Source organism: Apiospora marii (assembly GCF_038362585.1).
Source record: "Apiospora marii strain CBS 49790 chromosome Unknown utg000004l_segment0_segment1, whole genome shotgun sequence".
Classification (NCBI taxonomy): Eukaryota; Fungi; Ascomycota; class Sordariomycetes; order Amphisphaeriales; family Apiosporaceae; genus Apiospora; species Apiospora marii.
In genome coordinates this window covers 889684-914667 of record NW_027117376.1, presented here as the reverse complement: position 1 = coordinate 914667, position 24984 = coordinate 889684, and the positions used below count along the sequence as shown (strand labels likewise).

At 54.0% G+C, this 24984-nt stretch overlaps 9 protein-coding genes across 9 annotated transcripts; 5 read left to right on the top strand and 4 right to left on the bottom strand.

Moving 5' to 3' along the window:
- Window positions 1-636: 636 nt before the first annotated feature.
- Window positions 637-1243, top strand: PG985_007245 (uncharacterized protein; the record flags this gene model as incomplete). The annotated part of the gene is made up of 3 exons (XM_066827014.1): window positions 637-693; window positions 767-920; window positions 1071-1243. 3 exons carry the CDS (start codon window positions 637-639, stop codon window positions 1241-1243), a joined length of 384 nt encoding a protein of 127 aa, XP_066684689.1.
- A 430-nt stretch (window positions 1244-1673) lies between these two features.
- Window positions 1674-2462, bottom strand: PG985_007244 (uncharacterized protein; the record flags this gene model as incomplete). Its single annotated transcript, XM_066827013.1, has 1 exon — window positions 1674-2462. One exon carries the CDS (start codon window positions 2460-2462, stop codon window positions 1674-1676), a length of 789 nt encoding a protein of 262 aa, XP_066684688.1.
- A 623-nt stretch (window positions 2463-3085) lies between these two features.
- PG985_007243 (uncharacterized protein) lies at window positions 3086-3983 on the bottom strand (the record flags this gene model as incomplete). Its single annotated transcript, XM_066827012.1, has 2 exons — window positions 3086-3732; window positions 3851-3983. 2 exons carry the CDS (start codon window positions 3981-3983, stop codon window positions 3086-3088), a joined length of 780 nt encoding a protein of 259 aa, XP_066684687.1.
- Window positions 3984-4608: 625 nt separating this feature from the next.
- Window positions 4609-8076, top strand: PG985_007242 (isoleucyl-tRNA synthetase-cytoplasmic; the record flags this gene model as incomplete). Its single annotated transcript, XM_066827011.1, has 4 exons — window positions 4609-5040; window positions 5112-5249; window positions 5307-6870; window positions 6944-8076. 4 exons carry the CDS (start codon window positions 4609-4611, stop codon window positions 8074-8076), a joined length of 3267 nt encoding a protein of 1088 aa, XP_066684686.1.
- A 2075-nt stretch (window positions 8077-10151) lies between these two features.
- On the top strand, window positions 10152-10943 carry PG985_007241 (uncharacterized protein; the record flags this gene model as incomplete). The annotated part of the gene is made up of 1 exon (XM_066827010.1): window positions 10152-10943. One exon carries the CDS (start codon window positions 10152-10154, stop codon window positions 10941-10943), a length of 792 nt encoding a protein of 263 aa, XP_066684685.1.
- Window positions 10944-11487: 544 nt separating this feature from the next.
- PG985_007240 (uncharacterized protein) lies at window positions 11488-13680 on the top strand (the record flags this gene model as incomplete). Its single annotated transcript, XM_066827009.1, has 7 exons — window positions 11488-11717; window positions 11836-12158; window positions 12211-12345; window positions 12402-12739; window positions 12813-12836; window positions 12888-13247; window positions 13327-13680. The coding sequence occupies 7 exons, from the start codon at window positions 11488-11490 to the stop codon at window positions 13678-13680; spliced, it is 1764 nt and encodes a 587-aa protein (XP_066684684.1).
- A 217-nt stretch (window positions 13681-13897) lies between these two features.
- Window positions 13898-14287, bottom strand: PG985_007239 (uncharacterized protein; the record flags this gene model as incomplete). The annotated part of the gene is made up of 1 exon (XM_066827008.1): window positions 13898-14287. One exon carries the CDS (start codon window positions 14285-14287, stop codon window positions 13898-13900), a length of 390 nt encoding a protein of 129 aa, XP_066684683.1.
- Window positions 14288-15431: 1144 nt separating this feature from the next.
- On the top strand, window positions 15432-16583 carry PG985_007238 (uncharacterized protein; the record flags this gene model as incomplete). Its single annotated transcript, XM_066827007.1, has 2 exons — window positions 15432-15456; window positions 15598-16583. The coding sequence occupies 2 exons, from the start codon at window positions 15432-15434 to the stop codon at window positions 16581-16583; spliced, it is 1011 nt and encodes a 336-aa protein (XP_066684682.1).
- Window positions 16584-17826: 1243 nt separating this feature from the next.
- On the bottom strand, window positions 17827-23891 carry PG985_007237 (uncharacterized protein; the record flags this gene model as incomplete). The annotated part of the gene is given in 7 exon segments (XM_066827006.1): window positions 17827-19335; window positions 19349-20021; window positions 20266-20764; window positions 20813-21049; window positions 21290-22481; window positions 22587-23555; window positions 23727-23891. 7 exon segments carry the CDS (start codon window positions 23889-23891, stop codon window positions 17827-17829), a joined length of 5244 nt encoding a protein of 1747 aa, XP_066684681.1.
- Between the last annotated feature and the right edge of the window lie 1093 nt (window positions 23892-24984).

Genomic DNA, 24984 nt, shown 5'->3' with positions numbered 1-24984 from the left:
TTCGTCTACAACCTGTCATGCCGCCAACAAGAGGTGACAGCAGCCACAGAAACAACACATCGGCCGAATATCCCACATGATAATCAGCTCGCTATCTTGAGTCAGCTAGGGTTTTTGTCGTGGTCTGAGCTTGGGCTGGCAACAGAATCGAGTCGTAGGAGCATTGCTTTTGGCAAGAGTCGTTTGCCCACGCAGACTGTCATCTTGACGGGCTCTGCAACGCTTTGGTCCGTACTCATCAGAGCCCCTTCAAGGCGCGATTGATCGTTACTCGAAGCACCTCAAATGACGACATTTGTTGGATCTGGTCCAACCGCCAAGAGGGAACGTGAGGTAGGTTACGTAGACACCGTCAAGGCCCGATGAGGTTGGTAGTGTCCGATGCTGGGGGATCATGGATATCTGATCCCCACGGGCATTCCTTCTCTACCATAGTTATATATACAGTACACTATGGCCTATGAGCTGGGATCGAACATTTCTCCGTATTGTATACAGATCATGTGATGCTAGCATCATTTTTGTCTTGTCTTTGTAGGAAGACTCGGTTTATATCCTTGCGAAACGACGAGGAGTTATCATAGAAGAAAGAAACAAGGTTGATAGAGGCAGCACTTCAGGCGTACACACGTCAAGATGCGGTTTGCGGCTATCTTTCTTTGGGCTGTGACATTCACCACTGCTTACACCCAGGTGCGTTGCTCCCCTCCCCCTGTTATCTGACCTTTAGCACCCGTAAGTATAATACTAATTCGTATACACGAAGGAAAACCATACCCCTGATACGGTCGACGGGAGCCTTCTGTCCGGCGTAAAAAGCGATTGTGTGATGCCCACCAACTCGACGACGCATGATGGCTCAAAATCGCATGATAACTCGACGGCGCATGGCAACTCGACCACTGACACCAAGTCCAAAGGTAAGAACTGTCGGCCGATTTTTCGCCATTCTACCTGACCGCACACCCGAGAAGGAAGTGCTCTATCTCCTACAGCCCGCAGCAGCTAACCCAATCTAGGAGCTGGGTCGGGATCGAGTTCCGGATCTGGCATGACTTGCAATTGTTCAGGATCAGCCGGCAACACCAGTCTTGGTACCGGCTCCAAGGTTGGCAATTCTAGTGGTGGTGGTAACAGCACCAAACCCCCTGTTAAGGCAGCTGGGTACGCGATCGAGGCGGCCGATGCTGGCGGGCTGGTCACGCTTGCTGGGTTGGGTGTTGCGTTTGCTCTGTATATGTGAAATCGGGGTACAACAACTTGGGAAGGAGTTTACTGACTTTTGTACGATATGACGTGGCGACTCGCTGGAAAGTAGCAAAAAGTGTGCCACCTAGAGTGGAAGATAATGGGTTATACAGGTTTCATAAGCGACGATCAGGACGAAGAAGAGTGGGCTCCTCAAATGACATGTATATTATGAGTATGACTGATTTTATTGATTATTGACATTAATAATTGTTTCTCCTCCTTGGTTGTCGGTTGACCTGCGCATAACCTTTTAAGAAATGGCAAAAGCGTGTATCGGGTATCATGTTGCTCAAGCGAAACCAAACAATTTTGATATATAACTCCGGATTGGGTACGTGCGTATCCTGGCCATTATTGGTAAGTGACGCAGGGTGCCATCATCACCCCTGACAAGATTTGTTCGTTTTCTTGTTTTTGGTCCACTAGCTCCAGACCCAAACAAACAGGATGGCAGCCGTGGACGAGATCAGGGTGCTGGTGAGCAACGGCACCTTCCGTCCTGTCCGGCTGCTGGCGCTCTTCTCCGGGGCTGCGAATGGGTCGGTTTCTAACTTGTCTCCATTGTCTCCCTTGCTGCCGTCAACAACGGGGCTGCTCGAGGGGATGACGCGCGGCGATGTGGTCAATGAAGTCCCCGCCGTCGCTTCCGGTGACGCCGTAGTGGAGGTGGAGGTGGAGGTGGTGGCAGCAGCGGTGGTCGTCGGCGATGACGCGGGGGAAGCCGTCGTCAAGGGCGGCGCACTGGGTATCGCTGTGGTGGTGCGTTGGGTTGTTGGCGCGGTGGTGGTGGTAGCCGTAGACTTGGCCGACGTGGCAGTCACCTTGGCCGTGGTCGAGGCGCTGGCACTCTTTGTCGTTGACGTGGGCGGCTCCTTGAGCACGGCGTTGCCCTCGCTGATGGCCGAGTGGGGGATGGGCAGGCCGAACAGCAGGCAGCTGGTGCGCAGGGGGATGAGCAGGGTGCCGAGCGACAGGGAGCTCTCGCACTCGTCGCGGATGCAGGCGGCGACGGTGGGCAGGAACTTTTCGTCCTCACGCGTGGCGCGGCAGAGGCACTTGGTGTCGGTGGCCTTGCAGGTCGACGACTTTTGCACGCAGTTGGCGACGCAGAAGGGGAGGGACAGCAGGCCGGCGGCCTCGGCTTGCTGGGCCGACAGGAAGGAGACGGCGGCGACGGCGAGGGGCAGCCAGCGCTGGCGGAGTATTACCATTGCTTTTGCCGCGGGATTATGTAAGTACAAGTATAGAGAAGAGAAAGAAAGCTAACCAGAGCGTATGTAGATCGGCAGGGTTCCAGCTACCTAATTGGAAGATTACTTGTATGATGGGCGCAAGATTTCGGATGAAAACATTGGTAAGAAAAACTATAACGGTCGACGAGCCGACGAGAAGCAAAGACAATCTACATAAACACAGGAGGGACTGTCCGGTTGGCGTCATGGCCGAACCGAACCTGCTCGAGTCGTGGATGTTTGATCGACGCCTGTCACTTGTTCCGAGGGGTCAAGAACCGGCGCGTGGGATCGACGCAGGGCCCGCGATGAAACACTGGCAACACCATGCAACTGGCCAAAGTGAGTGCATGAACCAGCTTGCCAGCCAACCATTGTGGGTTGCCCGTCCATCGCCAAGCAATCTCCTCCAACTTTGACGGCTATATTGTCAATCAGTTATTGACTAATTATAACTAATCAATCTTGGTTCCTGGCTGCTACAGAACCATCCAGCAAAGACAGCAGCAGGCACAGGAGCAGGCTCGCTACCACTTACTTTTACCCCATACACCATGACATAACATGTCTGTGCTACGGTTAATGATGCTGGTGCCAAGTGCTCATTGCTGGAGGAAATCCTTGTAGTACATGCAAAGCTCCGGCCGCTTTGCATCATCTTCCGACTCGGGCGCTTCCGTTGCCGTCGCCTCGAATCCGCATCGCTTATAGAAGCTGATGGCGGCGTGGTTGGTCTTGTAGACCTCGACGCCGAGCCGGCACTCCCGCTTCTGTCGCCGGGCCTCTTGGCGTACGCACTCGACGGCTGTGGCCATGAGCTTGAGCCCAAGTCCCCTGCCGCGCGCCTCGGGTCGGGTGTAGACGCTCGCGTTCTGGTAGAGTAGCGGTGCATCCTTGTCCTGCCGATGGTGGTCGCCTTCCTTTCCTTCTTTTTCTTCTTCTTCTCTGCCCTCCCCACTTTCTTGGTGGCCGGTGCTAGTGGTGGTGGTCGCCGTGGTGGTGGAGGTGGTGCTGGTGGTCCTGCCGGTGCTACCATGACCGGACGGTGCCGTTTGAGACAGGAGGGCCTGCGTGGGATTGGCCACCAGCTGCCCGGCGTGGGGCATGGGCCCAATCAGCGACACGGCCGAGAGGATGCGTCGGTCATGTCGGCGCACCACCACGAACATCTTGATGCGCGGGTCGCTTAGTCGCTCGAGCCAGGTCTCGTCTGGGAAGGCGGCTTCCCTTGCATAGGTTGATCCAAAAGCTATATTGCAACAACGACAGCAATCGCATGTTAATTTGTGTATTAGGGAAGGGGGTGAAATGTTACACGCATGCTATTGTTGTGTCACGCTTTTTTTCTCTGCCGCTTAAAAACTTACCGTGAGGATCTTGCTTCAACGCTGCAAGGCGGAATGGCTTGTACTCTGCCAGGTAGAATGCCCGACCTGCGTCGTTGGCTGGGACCAACTCGATGGCCCATTCGTCCACAGTGTTGCTGTTGGAGTCAGCCATGATGTCTCCCAGGTATGTTTTGCTTGGCAAAGCTTAGCATGCAACTGATATGAAGACACAATAGTTGCACTCTTTCTATTTTAGATCTACCAAGGAACTATATTGAATCCAACGTGGATATGGAATCTTTAAAGTTAGTATTTATATAGCATGCATGTCACTTTGCGTCAATTGAATACAGAGTCAAGCTGGATGAGGGCTAAAAAGTCACATCGCCTTGTTGGTAAAGCTTCAAACAGAGTTGAATAAGTGTCAAAGTGTCAATAGTAGCACCGGCAGCGTCCGAAGCCTGCTAACCCAATGTAATGCCGATACAGTAAGTACGGTCATCAAGCGAAGTACTTTATGCACAACTGCTAGGTACATACCCCCTAAGGTGTGCCCTATGCAGGTGTTCCATGAAGAAAAAGATTGTGGTAGTGCGGGGCTTTGGCTGAGCCCAACCCTGCACCACTTTTTATGGAGAGCGACCCAAAACCCCCCTCCCCCTCCCCCTCCCCACTTGTCACATAAGGTTCCCAAGACTGACATCTCCACAGCTTCCTTGAGTCCACAGTCTTAGCCCGATTGCTCCACTGCCGGTTTGGGGAATCCAGCTAACTAACAACTAGCCTGTCGTCTAAACATGGCTGCCATCAACTTCTCTAAAGAAGAGGAGGTTGTCCTCGCGAGATGGCGCGAGATCGACGCCTTCAAGATCCAGCTGGAGCTGAACAAGGACAATCCGCCGTACGCCTTCTACGATGGACCGCCTTTCGCGACTGGGCTTCCTCACTACGGTCACATGTTGACCTCGACCATCAAGGATGTCATCCCCAGATACTGGGCAATGAAGGGACACCTGGTTGAACGCCGATTTGGCTGGGATACCCATGGCGTCCCAATCGAGTACGAGATCGATAAAGCGTTCGGCATCAAGGGAAAGCAGGAAATCCAAGCATTTGGTATTGCGAACTACAATGCCGAGTGCAGAAACATCGTGATGCGATACGCTGCCGAGTGGAGAACGATGATTGAGAGGATGGGCCGCTGGGTTGATTTTGACAACGACTACAAGGTTTGTCACACATTTTCCCCTCGCTACTTGTGTCACAGTGACTGACCTCTGAGACTGTTGATTTACAATAGACCATGGACCTCAGTTTTATGGAGAGCTGCTGGTGGGCCTTCAAGCAACTTCATGAGAAAGGTGCCGTGTATCGAGGCTACAAGGTGATGCCGTATTCGACCGCCCTCACAACGCCCCTCAGCAACAATGAGGCCCAGGTAATTTCTACATGACCCTTGTAACCTATCACGTTATTCTGACCATGTGCACTTCAGGAAAACTACAAGATGGTGCAAGATCCATCCATTGTGGTCACGTTTCCCCTTTTGGACGACCCCAAGACATGCCTGCTTGCATGGACAACAACTCCATGGACTCTTCCGTCGCATACGAGTTTGGTGGCGAACCCTGATTTCGAGTATGTCAAAATTTTCGACGAGAAAGCAGGCATGCACTACATTCTACTGGAGTCACTGATTGGGACTCTGTATAAGAACCCGAGCAAGGAGAAGTACAAGGTTGTCGACCGGTACAAGGGATCAGACCTATTGGGCTGGAGATATGAGCCCCTTTTCCCCTACTTCTACGACCAGTTCAAGGAACACGGCTTCCGTGTCTACAACGATAGCTACGTCACAGCGACTAGCGGCGTGGGAATCGTTCACCAAGCGCCGGCTTTTGGCGAAGAGGACTTCGCCACTGCCATGAAGAACGGTATCATCTCGACGGAGCGGCTCCCCCCGAATCCTATTGATGACAATGCATGCTTCACCTCAGAGGTTACGGACTTTGCTGGCCAATATGTCAAAGATGCCGATAAGAATATCATCAAGTATCTTCAAGAGAAGGGAAGACTTGTTGCCAAGTCCAACATTACACATAGCTACCCCATGTGTCCTAGGTCAGACACCCCGCTGATATATCGCGCCATCACTTCATGGTTCATCAAGGTTCCACCTGTCACATCCAAGATGCTGGAAGAGGTCGACAAGACTCACTGGGTGCCGTCCGTTGTCAAGGAACGACGGTTCGTAAATTGGATCGGCGGCGCTCGAGACTGGGCCGTGTCTCGTAATCGCTACTGGGGTACTCCCTTACCTTTGTGGGTGAGTGATGACTATGAAGAGGTCGTCGCCATCGGCAGCGTTCAGGAATTGAAAGACCTGAGCGGCTATCAAGGCGAGATCACGGACCTCCATAGACATAACATCGACCACATCACCATACCTAGCAAGCAGGGAAAGGGTGTTCTCCACCGTGTCGAGGAGGTCTTCGATTGTTGGTTCGAGTCGGGTAGTATGCCCTATGCTTCTCAGCATTACCCTTTCGAGAATAAGGAAGCTTTTGAGCAGCGCTTTCCAGCCGACTTCATCGGGGAAGGTCTCGATCAGACGAGGGGTTGGTTTTATACCCTTCTTGTACTGGGGGTTTATCTCTTCGATGTCTGCCCGTTCAAGAACTGTGTTGTGAATGGCATGGTTTTAGCCTCAGATGGGAAGAAGATGTCGAAGCGTTTGAAGAACTATCCGGACCCAGCCGTCGTCATAGAACGCTACGGCTGTGACGCGATTCGCCTCTATCTCATCAATTCACCGGTCGTCCGAGGAGAGCATTTCAGCTTCAAAGAGACCGGCGTCAAAGAGATGGTTCAAAAGACCCTTCTACCGCTCTGGAATAGCTACATGTTCTTCGCAGCCCAGGTCCGGCTTTTGCGGAAAGTAGAAGGGATCGAGTTCAAATTCTCCGCAGAAAAGGTTGCATTGTCTGAAAATGTCGTAGATCGGTGGATCTTGGCTACCTGTCAGTCCTTCTTGAAGACTTTAAGTGACGAGATGGCAGGTAAGTTGTTTCGGTCATAGGCAAATTCTCTCCGGAGGAGCCATCGTGATTTAACATGCTAATTGCGTTACAGGATATCGGCTTTACAATGTTGTCCCAAGACTCCTTGAGCTCATTGACAACATCACGAATTGGTATATTCGCCTCAACCGCCAACGGCTGAAAGGGGATCGCGGAACTGAAGAGACAGTCATCGCTCTGAACATCCTGTTCGACGTGCTCTACACCGTCACACGCAGCTTTGCTCCCTTCACGCCTTTCTTGACTGACAAGCTGTGGTTCCATCTCCAAGAATTCATGCCACCTAGCCTGTTGGTTGGCGACGTCCGCTCTATTCATTTCCTGCGGTTCCCAGAGCCCCGCCTAGAGCTTGTTGATGAAGTTGTCGAGCATCGTTTCGCCCGCATGAGAGCTATCATCGAACTTTGCCGGACCTGCCGCGAGAAGGAGCCCGCCATTGGCCTCAAGCAACCCTTGATGACCCTCACGGTTCTCCATCCTGACCAGGAGTACCTTGATGATGTAGAGTCACTTGCCGACTACATCAAAGATGAGCTATCAATCATCACGTTGATCCTCAGCTCTGACGAAAACCGCTATGGTGTGCAGTATAGCTGCACAGCGAACTGGTCCACATTTGGAAAGAAATACCGTAAGGATGCGAAGAAAATCGCACAGGCCCTGGTCACCCTGAGCAGTGCAGATGTCAAGCGCTTGATTGAGACAAACACGGTCGTAATTGACGGAATTGAAGTTGCCGCTGAAGACGTCGTGGTAAAACGGGACGTTGCTTCAGACTCGTCGGGGTCCAAGAATACCGAAATCGGCGTCGACGGGAATACGCTGATTATTCTTGACAAGACGATCTATCCAGAGCTTGGAGACCAGCGTCTCGGTCGTGAGATCATCAACCGCGTCCAAAAGCTCAGGAAGAAAGCCGGTTTACACCCTACTGATGACGTGCGCGTCCAGTATGCAGTCATGAGTGATCCCGACAGCATTGGTATCGAGAGCGCCTTCTTGACCCAAGCAAGCAACATGGAAAAGGTGTTGAGGCACCAGTTGGAGCGATATGACGGAGATTCAATGGAGGAACCCGGGAAGAATGCTGACAATGAGGTGCCTGGAGCGTCAGGCAAACCCATCATCGAGGAAGTGCAGGAGATCCAAAACTGCTTGTTTTCGTTGAGAATCCTGACTCTATAGAGTTAAGAGGGCGAGCTTCTACGCATTCCGCTTCATCCATGCTTAGAAAGTCTGTCTTGACGAGAACAATACCCTTCGCTGATCATAACGGGTCAGGCACATATTAACTCTTGCGAAAACGAGTACAACCGAGCTACACGGGGAAATAGAAAGTTCTCATAGATGAATAGAAGAGATGAACGACGTGGCACATGCATACTTTGTCACTGCAAGTCCCGCAACACCGAATGGCATAAAGGCGGGCGAGGTAGTTATTGTCGTACATAGCGGAATGCGGTGGCTACGTACCCAGTGCTTATCGCGACCGATATCCCCCGAGACCAAGACGGGTTTGCCCGTCATCAGCTGCCTCCAACCTCCGACGATTTCAAACAGGTCATGTCTACCGGCATCGATCCGCCCATCCACATGATACAGGACTGTCATGATGATAGTCGTGAAAGTAATGCGCAGAAGGCCCTTGTACGCTACGACGTCGAATGGGTTTGAAACAGAGCCGGCTAGAATCCATCCCACAAAAACGAGCTGTCAGGTAGGACAGATGCATCGTCTACACCGGCCGCGGCGGTAATGTAGCCCTCCAAGAACGTTGGTCCAGTCGCGCTTTGTAGAGGAGAAAAGGGGTGGCAGTCCATTTCCCTAAAGCGCTCTCTGCATGACGGGCTGCTTGAAAGCATGGCGCTTTTCCCTGTCGATATGGTTGCAATTGCGAGCACATCGCTCGTCATCAGAATGATATTGGCCAGAGACTTCAGTGAAAATGCAAGACGGGGCACACTTGAGATTTGGATAAAAGAAGACTCGCCACCTTCAGCATCAGCATGGCCCTGACGAGAAGCCGTAGGGACGGCCTCAAAAAGCTTACTATCATATATGGGAGATGTCTTCTTCACGAGAGACTTGTATGTATATAGTCTTGATTCCGGGACGGATTCGTGTACTAGAGCTCGGTACATGTGAGGCTTCAGAAACGGGGTGATCAGGGTCGTGGTGCGTAGGGGTCCGGGTAGTGCCGGGCTAGACAACTAGCGAGCGGAAGTAACCATTTGCGCAGGGTAGAGATGATATTCTGCTTTTGGTAATATAACTACTTTTGGAAGCTCCAAAGCAACCCACCCCTCTGTGAAGCAGTGCCCAGAAGCATCTCATTGCAGCAGTCTCAATATTGTATAAGTAGGGAACTTGATCACAAGAGATCCGAGCTACATGTACCCCACACGAACCGGTCTGCCAGTCAGGCTGGGGAGGCAGGTAGAGGTGGTTTATGCTGACCTTAGGTAAAGAGACCTACCCAACCCGTACGAGACGTCTAAGCTATGGAGATAGGGTTTCTGGGGAAGCTATGGATATTATGCAACGACTCGCCCGTTAATTCAACTTTCGACAGAGAAGCTGTTGAGAAATATCTGATAAAGCAATCGCCCTCTTTCCTGGTCTTTTGCCAATGCTGATAGCCAAAGAGAGAGGAGAGGCCTGAGCACCACCCGGGACCTTTGAAGCCCATCGCGGGTCTACAGAATTGACCATGCTCCCGCCCCCTTCCATTGCTCCCATGATATCATGATCATATTCAAGTGAATAGGGATGGGTTGAAGTAGCATGCATATCCTTTCCCCCTCAATAGTTGACTGCAGGCTGTCATCGCGCCGACGAGCCAACAAATCTAATTTGGTGTAGATAAGACGATGATGCGGTTCGCAATACACCGTTACGTCGGTGGCGGCGAAGACACACACATGTTTAAATGATAGGCCTGCATTCACAACAAGTGGTTGGCTGATAGCCTTGTATGCCATGTTATTCAACTCAAACCCCCCGGGTAGAGGCATGCGGAGAAGTTGAATTAATGCACTCGCAATATATTGCTCTGCCGGCAGAAGACCTTTCGTACGATAAGTCAGACTGCGGTAAGGGCTTAGAATGAAGCGGAATTCAAGTATAAAAGGGTGGCCAAGGTCAACTCTGATCCGACTCTATCTGGTCCAACTCTGGCGTCATCCTCAAGCTATCTGATCCATATCATTATCACCTATCTCAAATACTTCCCAAGTGCTACTACCCTCTACAACTTCATCATGTCTTTCGACCAGGTTCCCCATCTCACCACTGTGCGAGTTAACGACATTCAGTACCAAGCGTTCGGTGCGGGCAACGCCAACAAGGGCCAGCTCAGCACCCAGCTTGAGCATGACTTCGACTTCGATCCTGTCATCCTGGCTCCTTTCCTGATCGTCGGGTATCCGACCTACTCCGAGTACAAGGCCGGAGCCACCGACCTGTTCAAGCCGTCCACCCTCAACGGCGGCTACAAGTATGAGCGTCACTACGAGTTCTCCAACGGCGCCAGCTTCGAGAGCTACCACAACATCCTCTTCAGCAAGGAGCAGGGGCTCCAGGGCGTCTTCGCCACCCGCAACTTCCCGGCCCAGGCCTTCAAGGGCTCCTCCTGGGAGATCGCCGACCTGCTCGAGACCTTCATCCCGCAGGGGCCCGGCGTCATCAAGAGCATCATGGGGGTCGAGTGGCGCGGCGAGGGCGGCCGGCGGCTCCAGGCCGTCATCCAGTCCCAGTACATGCTCAACCACAACCAGGAGCTGCCCGGGCTGCACTGGCGCCACGTCACCTTCGAGACCAAGAAGGTCAGCGGCACGACCTACCTCCAGTCGGAGAAGATCACGGTCATCAACAGCCTGGACTTTGGGCGGCCGGTCAACATGCTCGGCGCCGCGGCCGTGGAGCCGGTGCCGGTCAAGGCCTCCAAGCTGGAGGCGTTGGGAATCAAGCCTGAGAGTCAGGAGGAGAAGCCGTTGGCCACTGCTGAACACACGAATGGGCACACCAATGGGCATACCAATGGGTTTCACTGAGAGAGCCAGGTTGTTGGGGGTAGGGGTTGTCCAATTATGTGGCGGGAAATAGGGCGTTCCTTTGTATTGGCACCAAGTACTTGGTTCACGTTGCTGCCTATTGAATCGGACAGGATTACATACCTAAATTGCTATCAATATTGCGTACTACCCTGGAAGGGTTAGTTTACTCTTGCACGGAGTATTGCTCTAGAAAACTGTGAACTCTACGGCATGCAGCACACTTACAGTGTGCTTCAGTACTTGGCAAGAGAGTTGAAGACATTGTCCCGCAAGGTCGTAGGTCACTCACTACCCATGTGTGATGGCCCTTCCATACTTAATGTATAATAGCCGACACTAGCCCTTTTTGGGACTGACACCCCAGCCCAGAACCCAGCCGCCGGGGACAGCAGCATGCGACCAGCTGAACACCAACATGTCTTTTATTTGTATGCCAGCCTTGCCACGCCTCTCGTCAATTGGAAACATTTTCAATTTTCAATTTTCAATCTTGAGGCCCAAGTGAGAAGAGTTGGGCCAAAGGGAAAGACCGCTCGCGACAATGGAAACCGCATCGTCTAGCTCATCATCTAGGCGGGGCCTACAATTTGCTGACCTGGATGACCAGGGCACCTTCGATCATGCTGAGAAGTATGCAACAGCAGAAGGCTGCAAGAATTTCATGGTAGAGTTCGGACCCAACCATGCGCGCATTGCCTACAACCTCGAGGATACGGACATTGAAGAGCGCCTCGGTGCGAAGCGCGATGAAGGCTTTCCTATTCGTTGGATGTAAGTGCTCTCTCTCCATCTGCCGGAGAAGGAGGTGCCTAGAGGGCTTGGCACAACTCAACTACGGTGCCTGGTACCTTTAGCACGGCTCAACACCCTTCTAACAAGTTGCAACCAGCAATATCTGGACGGCAAACGATGAACACAACAGGGCCCTGACTGTGCGGCTCGGGGAACACTATGGCCTGTCGAGACGATTGACTAGTCTCATGACCCGGCCCCGCAAGAAGCCCACCTCACCCCAGACCAAGGGGAAAGACCCGGGGGCTCTGGCCGCCGCGCGGAAACCCAACGATGTTGAGAAAGGGCTCGGCAGGACAGAGAAGGCAACAAAGAACCCATCTTCCTCCGCCTCGCCAGCCTTTGGTAACGACAATCTGGATTTCTTCATGATGATGAAGAACACGGTGAATTACTCTGATATTGACTTGAACCCGAAAGGTACGCACTGCCAATTTCAGGCCCGCGAATGTCAAGCTTACATGACTTGAAGCTCTCTGTATCGGTGCCCATTGGCTACACAATCGGCCCAGGTTGGATGAGCAGTTGGCCGACACGCGCCCAGACAAGGACAAGCACAGCATTATACCCCCTCGGCATTACCGTTGGCTGGCCGTGTGCCATGACAGTAGGGAACCCTTGAATCCTGGCATTCATGATGCAGCGAGACTAATTTCGTGGCAGGCACGGTGATATCGATACATGACAAGCCGGACTGCGAGGCCCCTGAGTCCGAGAACGCTTGGCGAGCAGCCGAGATCCAGAACATGAGAACCAACATATCCACGGTTCTGATTCAACTATCTGAGCTTGGCTTCAAGAGGTTTGAGGACCAGCCGCTCTCACAGGCGTCAGTCCGCCAGTCTTTACAGGCCATGTCCCACCCACGGGAACCAGGCGAAGATCATACCACGCCCTCGGACCTGGCTGCCGAAGGGACCAGCAACTTGTTCTACTACCTGTTTGAGGACTATGTAGCGGCAGTACCTCTGAGGCTCTGTGCCAGGAAGCTAGTGGATATTGTGAGTCATCCAAGTTACAAGTGCTGAGTATAGATAAATTATCATGGGGACCACCTCTGCTAACTTATATCAGACACCGAAGATATTGCATAGTGCGGTAAGTTGCATGATGATGCAGTACCCGTAACATGATACTGATAAACAACAGACCCGGAAATGCAAAACCAAGGCCACGGACATCATCCCCGTCCTGCATTACCTAACCAAAGACCTCCGCGAGCTGAAGCACTTGTTTGAGGGGTACCGTTATCTCATTGGCAAGATTATGCGTACGAGTGACAAGAACTCTGAGCCAATCCCTGAGCGGCACCGTCTCAGCAGGATGAACACAACGAACTTCGAGGGCGACGAGACTGACTATGCGCGGGTGATGTACGCCCATAACCGAAAGGTGTTCCTGTCCGAGTCGGCCCTGAACCGGTTCGATCGCCTCGCGGACCGCCTGCGGTGGCTCATGCTCAACACCATCGAAGGCTACCTCGAGGAGATCAACGCGCTGTCGAATACCGTAAGTTCGGGCCCGGAGGAGCAAGACGTCTTTCGCCTTTGTAGAAGAGCTGCTAGCTAACCTGTGCCCTCAACCCCAGTACTTCAACCTCACCCAGCAAAAGGACTCGTCGGCCACGGCGCGGCTGACGCGGAGCGCGACGCTGCTGGCCAAGCTCAGCGTCTTCTTCCTGCCCATCAGCTTCATCACGAGCTACTTCTCGATCCAGATCGAGGACCTGTACAAGTGGTGGAACGGCAACACGTACTGGTACACCTTCGCCGTGGTCGCCACCATCTCGTTCCTGAGCCTCTTCTTCTTCAGCCGGCTGCTCATGTTCTTCAGCGACGTGCTCGACGAGTGGGCCGAGGCCATCTCGGGCTGGCCGCGGCGGTTGGTGGCGATTGTGTTCCGGCGGAGAGTCGCGGGGGATGATGAAGATGATGATGATTGAATGATTAGGATGGAAAAGGGGGAGTTATTGGGTTAGGGTCGAGTTGGAATGTCAATGGGCTGCTTCTAGCTATTGGATAATACTACGATGGGATGACATACGCGCGGTTCTTTACTAGTTGAATGAGTATAAAAGCAGGTATAATGGCAGAAAACGTGTAATGATTATTTATGGATTCAATGGCTTGTGCATATGTAGTCAGATCCAGCAAGGATATCTAACGTCGCATACAACAACAGCAGCACAGCCGTATTGCCTGCCTCAACCATCCGCCGTCCGGCTTATCCTGTTCCGCGGCGGTCCGCGGAGGCTGTTCACCCTCATCATCATCATCGTCGTCATCGTCGCGACGGCGGTAGTAGGGCGACCGAAGAAGAGGGTCCGTCGCCCTATTGCTGCTCTCGCCGCGCCGGCCGATCCGGCAGCTTCTACACATGCCGCTGCGGACAATCGTCGTGAAGGGCCGCTCGGAGGCCCGCCCGCACCCGCCGTAGCGCCGCTTGTGCTTCAGCACGTCGAAGCATTTGTGCTGCAGGAGCTGGGGCCGGCGGGTCGGGCTGGTGCGGCATTCGGAGCAGACGGTGTCGAGTTCCTCGGAGTAGCACATCTACTATGATTGATTGACTGTCTCTCGGTTTCTTCATAGGTAGGGTGGATCGTCGGTCTTATAGAGAAGATATTGGCGACATGGTGTCTCTCATTGGTTGATATTTCTCTCGGGGGGTAAAGGCGATACTGAAAACCACATCCGGCAATGAGCGCGCACTACTTCAGAAAGGGGGTCGCGCTCTATTAATGCACCGCAACCATATCAACTTCATTGTTTCCGGCTCTCGAGTTTAAGGCTTCGTGATCACAGTAAGGGAGCCCAATGGGACAAAGCCGGGTGGCAAGTCTTTGTGGTATTCTTTTTGTTGACACTATCACCTCGTTCCCCTGAGGAGACGGAAGGCCTAAGTAATCAATCGGCTTTCATTGCGCTCTTCCAGTCATAGTCTGCTACGGGCTGGATTGATCCTAGGTTCTGTATGTATCGAGAAGAACTTATGCATGGCAGGTACTCGATGGAGAAGATGCCTTGATGACCTCATATCATAGAACATGGCTGCTAGTGTTCCCAGGGGCGTAAACAATAGCAATGTACAGCGATGGCGTAAAAGCAACCTAGGAGTATAGAATTGTAACAAGTCTTGGTCAGGCTAAATCAATAGCATTGATGAGCCTGATATCAAAATGCGCCGCCCCAGGGCAGGTCTCCCTAGCCCTTTCACTAGCAGGTCTCAGAGGCGCCAATAAAATCAAAGAAGGTCGCTTCTTTTCACACTTGTATAGAGATCTGCACCGCTAAAGAAAGCAAGCGTTAAGTATGAATCCACGGCCTAGAAAACAAGTAACGGCCTGCGAGTCATACCGTTAGGGCATTTCCTAATCCGGCTCACCGGGATATCTACATTGGCCCCGGGCATCCCCCCTAAATGCAGAGATCTCCCACTAGGCCGGTTTGCGTATGACAGAACCCTGTCCCCGTCAATCCCGATAGGGCCACCACTCGTGAATTGAGGCCATTTTAAGCAGCACCGCCGGACGTGTGCGACAACATACACGAGTAAAGAAAACGGTCTTGCTGACGACGTGTCAGACGCGGCGCAGTAAGCCGTTTCGACGACTAGGCTCTGGTTGGGGCACTTGCAGATAGAGAGCCACTCCGTCCGTAATAGCCCTGACTTCGAGGAATATAAAAGCCAGAAATGATGCCGGTATCGAATTCATTTCTCTGTGAGTATCTAGAACCAAACGAATCTTCTGAGATCAACGGCTCGAATCCCCAAAATACGAAATCTGCTTGTATACTACCACTGCTGGAATGCACATCGCTTTCCAACGCCTCGCGCGCCTGAGCCTGACTCTCGGTTTGAGCATGGCCGCCTCGATCCCAGCAACTCAGGGTGACTCCCTCCCCCTGCCCCTACCGAGACGTCTACCAGTTCAGCGACCCAGGCACCTGGGTCGAGAACATCGCGGTCCGCCCGAACGGCGACCTGCTCGTCACCATTCTCTCCTCCGCGGCGCAGCTGTACCTGGTCCAGCGCCCCTATTCCGACCAGCCGTCCGTCTCTCTCGTGCACCACTTCCGGGATCAGGTCCAGGGCCTGCTCGGCATCGCCGAGACCAGGCCCGACACCTTCCTGGTGGCGGGCTCCCGCACCAACCTCACGGCCCAGCCGAACGCCTCTGCCGTGTTCGAGGTCGTCTTCAACAACAACGCCGCGCATCATGGTACTACTACGTCTACGTCTACGTCCACCCGCCTCGTCGCCAACATCACCGAAGCCATCGTGCTGAACGGCGCCGCCGCTCTGCCCGGCTGCGGCCGTGGCCATGATATCTTGCTGGTCGCCGACTCCATCCTGGGCCAGGTCTTCCGCGTCGACGCCGCCACCGGCCACTACGACGTCGCCATCAAGGTGCCCGAGATGCAGGGGACCGCGACGGCCCCCACCGGCATCAACGGGCTCAGGGTGCACGAGGGGTACCTCTACTTCAGCAACAGCGCCACCCTCAGCATCTACCGGGTGAAGATCAACCGGGACGGGTCGCTGGCTGCCGACGAGCCCGCAGTCGAGACGGTGGCGACCATCGCGGGCGAGGTGTTCCTGGACGACTTCGCCATCGGCGCCGACGGGACCATCTGGGCGGCTAGCAACAAGGGCAACACGACGTACGCCATCAGCCCCGACGGGAAGAAAGTGGTGCCCGTGCTGGGAGGTGCGGACTCAGACGTGGTGAGAGGGGACACGGCGGCCGCGTTTGGTCGGACGGGACAGGACAGGCGTGTGCTTTACGTTACTACCAGCATGCCTGGGAAGGTGGTTGCCGTTGACGCTTCCAAGTATCGACCTTGATGTGCCACCAACTTAGAGGCAACGAGACCAGATAGACAGCTTGAAGTGGCGATTAGAAAATCCATATCGAGTACTTGCTAAACTGTTACTTCATGCCGTGAAAAACTGCAGCCCTGTGTAAAATTTGCATACTTTACATCACCTACGATAGATCAGTAGTGCCAGCAAACGATGTGATGTATCAAACAGGCGAAGGCAATCCATCGTACACCGTATGCAGCATGGACAGTGTTTAGGTGTTGGCCATACAATGTAAGGTAAGTTAAGGTAATGGCTTTGGGAGATAGACAGGGAAAAATGCAAAAAGATTAAAAAAAAGCATGCTCACACCAGGAATCGATCTGATGCACCCGCCGAGATTTGCACTCGGGTCACTCCTTTGCCTCAAATGGGGGAGGAGTACGTTAACTACTACGCCACGGGTGCCGGCTTGTAGCCTGGCTGATTGTTATGGGAATGAGGGCGTGTTTTGGTTTATATGGCTCCGTTTGAAAGTAGGAACCTACAAAATGCAGCTTCCCTTACCGCGCCTTCACATATCCATGGCTCCTTCCTGAGGCAAGGTGACTCGCCGTAAGTCACCTTGCCCCGAGCACCCCACCTGTTCACTGGGAATTCGGCCGACGTAGTAATTATTTACTTGGATAAAGAAGCAGGAAGTATTTAGCTGGGAATTCTACATATAATGTCTTGCAAATGAGTTACTCCTGTAACGCGGGAATGCCTCCTATGGTACGTTGCTCTCCTACACGTCCACCATCCCACGAGGCTACCACTTCCCCTACTTGCTGCACAAAGCATATATCACTGGAAGGCAATCGCTGCACGCACTGGAACATTGAAACGTCTATGACTGGAATGGTACAGACACTTATGTATTCATGTGTCTAAGTAGGTAGGAGGGGGTATATCTTCAATATAAATCAAAACAGCAAACACGGGCGTAACCTTTTCTAGATCCCGTAACATCATAAGTAGACATCCCCCACCGACCGGCCGCTGCGTCTTGCAAACGCCCACACCGGGAAGGGCACATACACCAAAAAAAAAAAGAGACCACCAAAACCCAAACCCAGGTAAGAAGACGTTACAATCATCCCTTCATGCCAAATTATTGCTCACACTTGCTTCCTACACCAGTGAAAATGCCATGTACATCATAATAACCATAACGCTGTTCAATCAAGTAATATCACATCTTCGTATCCAACCATCAAGTTAATCTCACAATCTAATGGATCGTTTATCCGGTAATCTTACGCCACCAGCTGCTGCGAGGCGTGGCGTCGAATGCGGGCTGTGGGGGCGGGGGCGGTGCTGCGTTGTCGCCGAAGCCGTCAGATGCAACACGTGGTCGTTCACGGTCGCCGTTCTCGCGGCGTTCACGACGGGCTCTTCGCGCGGCGCGGCGCGCCTCGTCATCGTCAATCGGAGCTGGTGCGTCTGCAGAGGGACCATCGTCAGGAGGGGGGCCAGCATCGGAGTGTTCCTTCACCCAAGAATCGGTACCTGAGTGCGGCCAGGCTGGTCGTTTGCTTCTGTGCCGTTCGTCATCCGTGTGATGCCTGGACTTGGACGAGAAAATGTAGTCCTTTTGGGGGGAAGACCGGTGGCGGCCACTCTTTTCGGCGGCGGCGGCCTCTGCCTCGGCACGGGCAGCACGTCTTGCTTCACGCCGCTTTCTGCGCTCCTCTTCCTCGTCTGGTACTTCGGCGGCGTGGCGCGATCGCCGAGGTTCGTCTCGTGTGGACCGGCGACGGTGTGCGTCTTTGTCGTCCCCAGCTGACCTTTTCTGGCGTTTGCGCTCAGCTCGGGCAGCTTCCCGCGCCTCGTGTTCCTCGGCAGCACGGCGATCCTCTTCTGCTTGCCGTGCAGCACGTCGTTCGGCGCGCCTAGCTTCGCGGTCCTCCTGCCGGCGAGCTTCCTCGTCGTCTTCACGTTTGCGACGGTCACGCTTGGATGAGTCTTTAGTACGACGTGAGTCTTCGGCAGCCTCCTTCTCAGCCCGTCTAGCGCGTCGTGCTGCCCGACGAGCATCGTGGTCAGCATCCGTCATGGCTGCCTCTGCTTCGTCCCGCGAGGATCGCTTCGACTTCTTTCCGGCCCGCATCTCATCTTCGGGGTGGCTCGAGTGCATTGTGTGGCGCCGACGAGGTTCTGGCCGCTCCTCAGGACGAGGGTCCGATTTCGCAGATGATTTGAGCCCGCCAAAGAGACTGGAAAACCCTTTCTTGGCATTCGAAACGCTGCGCTTCATTGGAGGAGGTTCGACAGGGCCATAAGGATCGACCATGACAGGGTCCTCTTCGGGTTTCGTGCGCGTTCTCCTTCGCGACGACTTGTCTGGGCCAGGAGTTGCCTCAAAAGGATCAGCCATGACAACGTCATCGTCATTCTCGTGGCGGCGATATCTGCTCTTTCGGTTCTTGTCTACACCCAAGATCTTGGCGGCTTTGGATGACATTTGCGCCGGCTCCTCCAGAGGCGGCGATCCAAGACCGCCAGACATGTCGAATGAGTGCCGACGTGAGCTCGACTTTCCGCCAAGGCGCTTGTCGCGCGTCGACATCGAGCGCGACAACGGCGGAGTGCTCTTAAACATACTAGCCCGAGGTTTAGAAGATGATGCAGCATTGGGGAATTGGTCAGCCTTGTCGGAAGTTGATCCTTTCGACGACTTTTCTTCCCTGTCCTTGCGATCGGAACGTGACCGCTTTTCTTCGCCTCTAGGCCTAGAAGGCTTCTTTTCCTCCTTCGAACCCCACATGCCCCATGATGAGGCCCCCTCCCCGGTTGATCTTGACACGGTCCTTCCTCGGGGAACTTCCATCGGGAGGTGGAGACGAGGGAACATCGGGCACCGCTGGAGGCGCCATAGGTACCTCTGGCGGTGGTGGTACGTATTCATCTTCCTTGGCTCGCTTGCTCTTCTTGCTGGACTTGGACTTCTTTGGGGCCATGTCTACAATCTCAACAATCTCGTCGTCAAACCCATCCATAGGGAAGGCTCCAGGTGGGTCCTTGTCCTTTTTGCTTTTCCTGGGTGGAGCAGCCTCGTCGTCCACGATCGCTTTCTCTCTTCTGGATGATTTGGACTTCTTCCGGTCCTCTTTGGAGGGTGCTGGCGGTGGGGGCGGTGGAGGCGGTGGGGGCAATGCATCCTCGAAGTCTTCTTCATCTTCTTCCTCGTCGTCTTCCTCTGGCTCTGGCTCTGGCTCAGGAGCGGGTTCAAACGCTTTGAGTATGTTAGCAATTGCAGACGTCCTCTTTGGCTGCGATGCAGGTTTATCGGCAGCATCTTCTGAACTTTTGGATGTCTCGGGCTCGGGCGATGCTGGAGATGGGTTAGCCTTGGGAATTTGCCGTGCAGTAGCCTGAGGCGACGTACCTTTCTTTTTGTTTGCTGCACCCCAGAATGAGAATGGGTCGGGCTTTTCCCTAGTCGTTGTGATAGCTGGGAGTGGTGGAGACAACAACTCGTCGACTTCTGCTTCGTCCAATTCGATGCCGTCGAAATCCATATCATCAAAATCACCTGGATCCGGATACTCATCCGGCTCCTTCTCCTTCTCTCTCTCCCCTTTCTTCCCTCTCCTTCTCTTCCTTTTCCCTTGCTTCCCTTTCCTTCGCTTCCTTTTCCTTCTCTTTGGACGACTTCTTATCCTTGTCCTTAGAGGACGACTTATCCTTGCTGGACTTGGATTTCTTATCCTCGGACTTGGATGAGCTCTTCTTCGACTTCTTCTTGGCAGCTTCTTCAGCTTCAAGCCGCTCGATTTCGGCCTGCTCCTCAGCTTCCCGGGCAGCTTCTTCCTCAGCTTCCCGGGCAGCCTTTTCCTCAGCTTCTCGGGCAGCCTCTTCCTCAGCCTCTCGGGCAGCTTGCTCTTCAGCTTCAATGCGTTCACGCTCGGCTTCTTCCTCGGCCTCTTTGTCGGCTTGCTCTGCGGCGCGGCGATTCGCATTTTCGGTCAGAATGTCAAACCTCTCCTGATCCCTCCTAGGAAGCTTGCGTCGTGCCTGTTTGGCTTTTAGTGTAGCCAGCTCGCGCTCCTCCTGCTCAATCTCGGCAGCTTCGGCTTCGGCTTTGGCAGCCTCTTCTGCTTCGTGAGCGGCCTGCTCCTCTGCTTCGCGGGCGGCTTCCTCCTCGGCCTCTCGAGCAGCCTGCTCTTCAGCTTCCCGGGCTTCCTCGGCGGCGCGCTCTTCAGCCTCCAAGGCTTCTTGAGCTGCACGCTCTTCGGCCTCCCGAGCTTCCTGCTTCGCACGCTCCTTCTCCGCTTTCCGCTTCTCCTTCTCAAGCTTTTCGAGCTCCTTCTTGCTGAGCTTGGGCTCCTTCTCCTTGGACTTCTTATCCTCCTTGTCCTTGGATTTGGAGGATTTCTTCGAAGCTGGAGCTTCCTCCTCTCCCCAAACATTAGTCTCGAGCTCGTTTGCTGGCTCGTCCATGTCTAGAGATGGAGGGGTCGGGGCTGGAGGCGGAGGCTCGGCAAGTTCGTCCTTCTTGGACTTCTTCTTCTTTTTCGAGGAGGCTCCCCATCCCCAATCATCGTCGTCAGCCTTGTCGTCTTCTACTGAATCCGGCTTGACTGCGTCGAAATAAGAACCATTGACCTCGACCGGCGCGTTTTTGCTGGATTTGCTCTTCTTTGGGGCGGTGAGACCCCAGATGTCGTCGGTCTTGGGTTCCTCGATCGAATCAGGTTTGAGACTGCCATCGGCGTTCTTCTTCTTTTTCTTCTTGTCCGTCTTTGTGCCAGCGATGCTATCCCAGAATGAACCACTCCCGTCTTCACCGTCGTCTTCATCAGCTTCTGGGACTGCAGGAGGAGGGTCTGGTGCAGGTTCGGGCGCCTTTTCCACCTCAACCAGTGCACTACTGGTTTTGGTTGTCTTCTTGGGAGCGGTCACCTTCTTGGTCGCGCCCCAGAAACTCCAAATGCTGCTTTCTTCCTTGACAGGCTCTGGCTCAGGTTCCGGTTCCGGCTCCGGTTCTGGTTCCGGTTCCGGTGGTGGGGGAGGGGGAGGCGGAGGGTCCTCGGCGCCCTTTTTCTTCTTCTTTTTGTCCTTTTTGCTACTGGTCCCAAGACCGGTCCAGAAATCGTCGTCGGCCTTTTTCTCCGGCTCTGGTGGGGGATCTGGCTCCTTAGGCGGCTCCTCCACGGACCCCTTTTTCTTCTTCTTGTCTTTCTTGCCTAGACTCAGTCCCCATATATCGTCGTCGTTCTGGGCCGGTTCTGGTTCTGGCTCGGGCTCAGGCTCGGGCTCAGGCTCGGGTTCCTTGGGTGGCTCTTCCACAACGGCACCCTTTTTCTTTTTCTTGTCCTTCTTGGAGGGAACACCCCAGTTCATCCAGTCGTCGTCTTCCTTCTTCTCCTCTTTCGGCGGTTCTGGGTCCGGTTCAGGCTCTGGAGTGGGCACTCTGGGCGGCTCTTCGATGACACCCTTCTTCTTTTTCTTGTCTTTCTTCGAAGTTAAGGTGGCCCAAATATCCTCTACGACCGGCTTTTCCTCCTTGGGAGGTTCCGGTTCCGGCTCCGGCTCGGGTTCAGCCACACCCTTCTTCTTCTTGTTTTTCTTGGAAGTGAGACCGAATGACCAAATGTCATCCTCCTGTTTTTCGGGTTCAGGTTCGGGTTCAGGCTCTGGTACCGGCTCCGGCTCTGGAGTGGGCACTTTGGGAGGCTCTTCGACGACACCCTTCTTCTTTTTCTTGTCTTTCTTGCTAGTGCCAAGAAAAGAAGGGAACATGTCATCAGCTGCATGCTTTGGTTCAGGTTCAGGTTCGGGTTCCGGTACGGGCTCTGGCGCAACCTCCTCAATAGCCCCTTTCTTCTTTTTCTTGTCCTTCTTCGACATAGGAACTCCCCAGAAGTCGTCTACAGGAGGCTCTTCTTTGACCGGCTCCGGAGGCGGTGGTGGTTCCTCCGCCTTCTTCTTGTCCTTCTTAGAACCCCATCCCCAAATGTCTTCATCGCCTGGCTCGGTCTCGGCGGGTGGTTCTGGCACAGGCGGAGGCGGAGGTGGTTCAGGCGCCTTGACTTCTTCAACCACTTTACCCTTCTTGCCCTTCTTTTTAGTGACGGTGGCGCCCCAGAAGTCATCCACGGGAGCTGGATCTGGCTCTTTCGGTTTCTCGGGTTTGAGTTCAGGTTCGTCGATATCGCCGTAAATGAACGACGCTGTTGTCGCTTTCTTGGGCTTGGGCCGATTGATGCCCCATGTGTCCTCCTCCTTCTTCTCTTCTACTTTAGGAGGGTCAGAAGCTTTGGATCCAAGAGAGCCACCGGTAAGCCAGCTGGAACCCCATGAGGCGAAGACGCCAGTTTTCTTGGGTTCCTCTGGTGGGGGGTCGTCTAACTTGATATCGTCGAAGGTCGTGGGGGCAGGCTCGGGAGCAGGCTCGGGCTCGGAACCTTTCTTCCCCTTCTTCTTCTTCGTACCGGCCGTCTCGAATGCGCCCCAAGGGTCCTCTGGTGCCGGGTCGTCCTTCTTGTCCTTGTCCTTGTCCTTGTCGTCATCGCCGCCGCCGCTTCCACCCCCACCGGCATCGCCGCCGTTGCCGGACCCTGCCGCATCACCGCCGCCACCACCATTCTGGTCTCCTCCATTGCCGTCGTCGCCAGCAGTGCCGTCGCCTTTGTTGAGCTCGTCGCCCCAGTTGAAAGCAGCCGGCGTGGCTTTCTTCTTCTTCTTAGCGAATTGGGAAAAGCCTTCTTCGGACGAAAAGTCGACTTGGACATCCATGGAGGGATCTCGAAATACGGAGTCTTCCCGACTGCGACGGCTGGTTGTTTCTGGATCGGAAGGTGCAGGTGCATTTTCCTCCGGAGTCGGAGCTCGTTGACAAGCAGCATGACCCGTTCGGGACGGGTCATGCAAAGTGTCGTCGATGACCTCCGGAGGCTCGCATTGCGCCGAAAGCCGAGATCGCTTAGGGCTGGCGTTCGGAACGATTAATGGTTTAAAGATTGCATGCTGACGTAGTGGTGGTGAGGGGTTGTTCTGCTCCAGAAGCGCTACATTAGTCTCGAGGCTTATATAATATACTTCAACCAACATTTCCCAATTGAGCCGATGAATAACTTTGGCGCCGGCTGTTTGAGCGCGGGCACCGTGACTCGAAGCTGGCCTTGGTGGGTGACATACCGCGTTCTTTTGCGAGAGCTGCCATGCTCTGGCAATGAGGTTCAATCGCACTTCGACGTCCAGATCATCCCATAGAATCGAGCTCGTCGAAGGCAGGGTCGTTGGCGAGCCAGATACGCTTCTTGTCCAGCTTCCGCAGGCAGTTGCAACCTCGGCAGTAGCCATTCTGACGGATTAAGCTCAACTGATGGTGGAAGGGTGAATGAACCATTGGCCGCGGCAAGTCCTGGACAGGCGACGCTGAAGTCGAGTCCGTGGAGTCGATCGTGGGCGGATCGATATACCGAGTACGGTGCCAGGCCGACAACAAAGGGCGTATAGTGTCGACTCTTCCACGTCTCTCCCAAGCAAAGCGGGTTCTGGATTTCGAGGGTCGTCGGTTGTCTGACAAGTCAATTCTCGAAATGCGCAAAGGGACCTGCCTGGATTAGTAGCAAATCGACTGTCTCACAGACCCCTTTGCTTTTTTCCTTCCTGATATTCTTCTCTCCCTTCTCCCTTCTTCCTTCTCTCTTATTGGGTCGTGCCGGTGATCCAATGAACCAAGCAAATGGCTAGCTGGGAGTGAGCCGGTTGCTAGGCCAGTAACTACGCGCAGATCGGGGCGCGGGTCAAATCATTTAAAAAAGACTCGGCGATGTCGACTGAAGCAAAGTCGAACCACCTCTCATTGCTCAATCAGTCAGTCAGTCGTCTGCTCTCCTGTAGGCAACGGGGGCGTAAACACCAGGTTCATGGGGAGAAAGGGTTACTCTATTGGTCTTATGTAGGAGTATGGGACTTGTCTGCAGGGTCATGCACAATGACCGTAGCCGTGTGAATGGTCAGAAGGTCAGGGAACGAAACACACAGGCCCGGGAGGAGGGTGTGCGTAGATAGCAAATTGGGGTGGCGGAGGGTCGATCACCCGTCTGATTGGCCGCGGCCTCTGTGACACTCCAATCCACTACTCCCACCCACAAACATCAATGGACACTCCTCCCCCCCTCCGAGCCTCCCTAGGTTATTCACCGAAGTACCGGCCCCCCCTCCAAGAGTGTACGTACTGTGGTGCATGCAACATGCAACTGCACACTGCACTTGCGCCTGATATATCATGTCCGTCCGTCGAGGACGGAGGGGCTTCGCCTTCGCTTTCGCCCCAGCTCACGATCGAAGCTCGTTGACTGTCTCCCTCGAGCGTGGAAAGGAAGGCGAGTCTAGCGCGCAAATGGTACGGGAAGTAGCACCCTGGCTAATAGAAAAAAATTCGACCGAC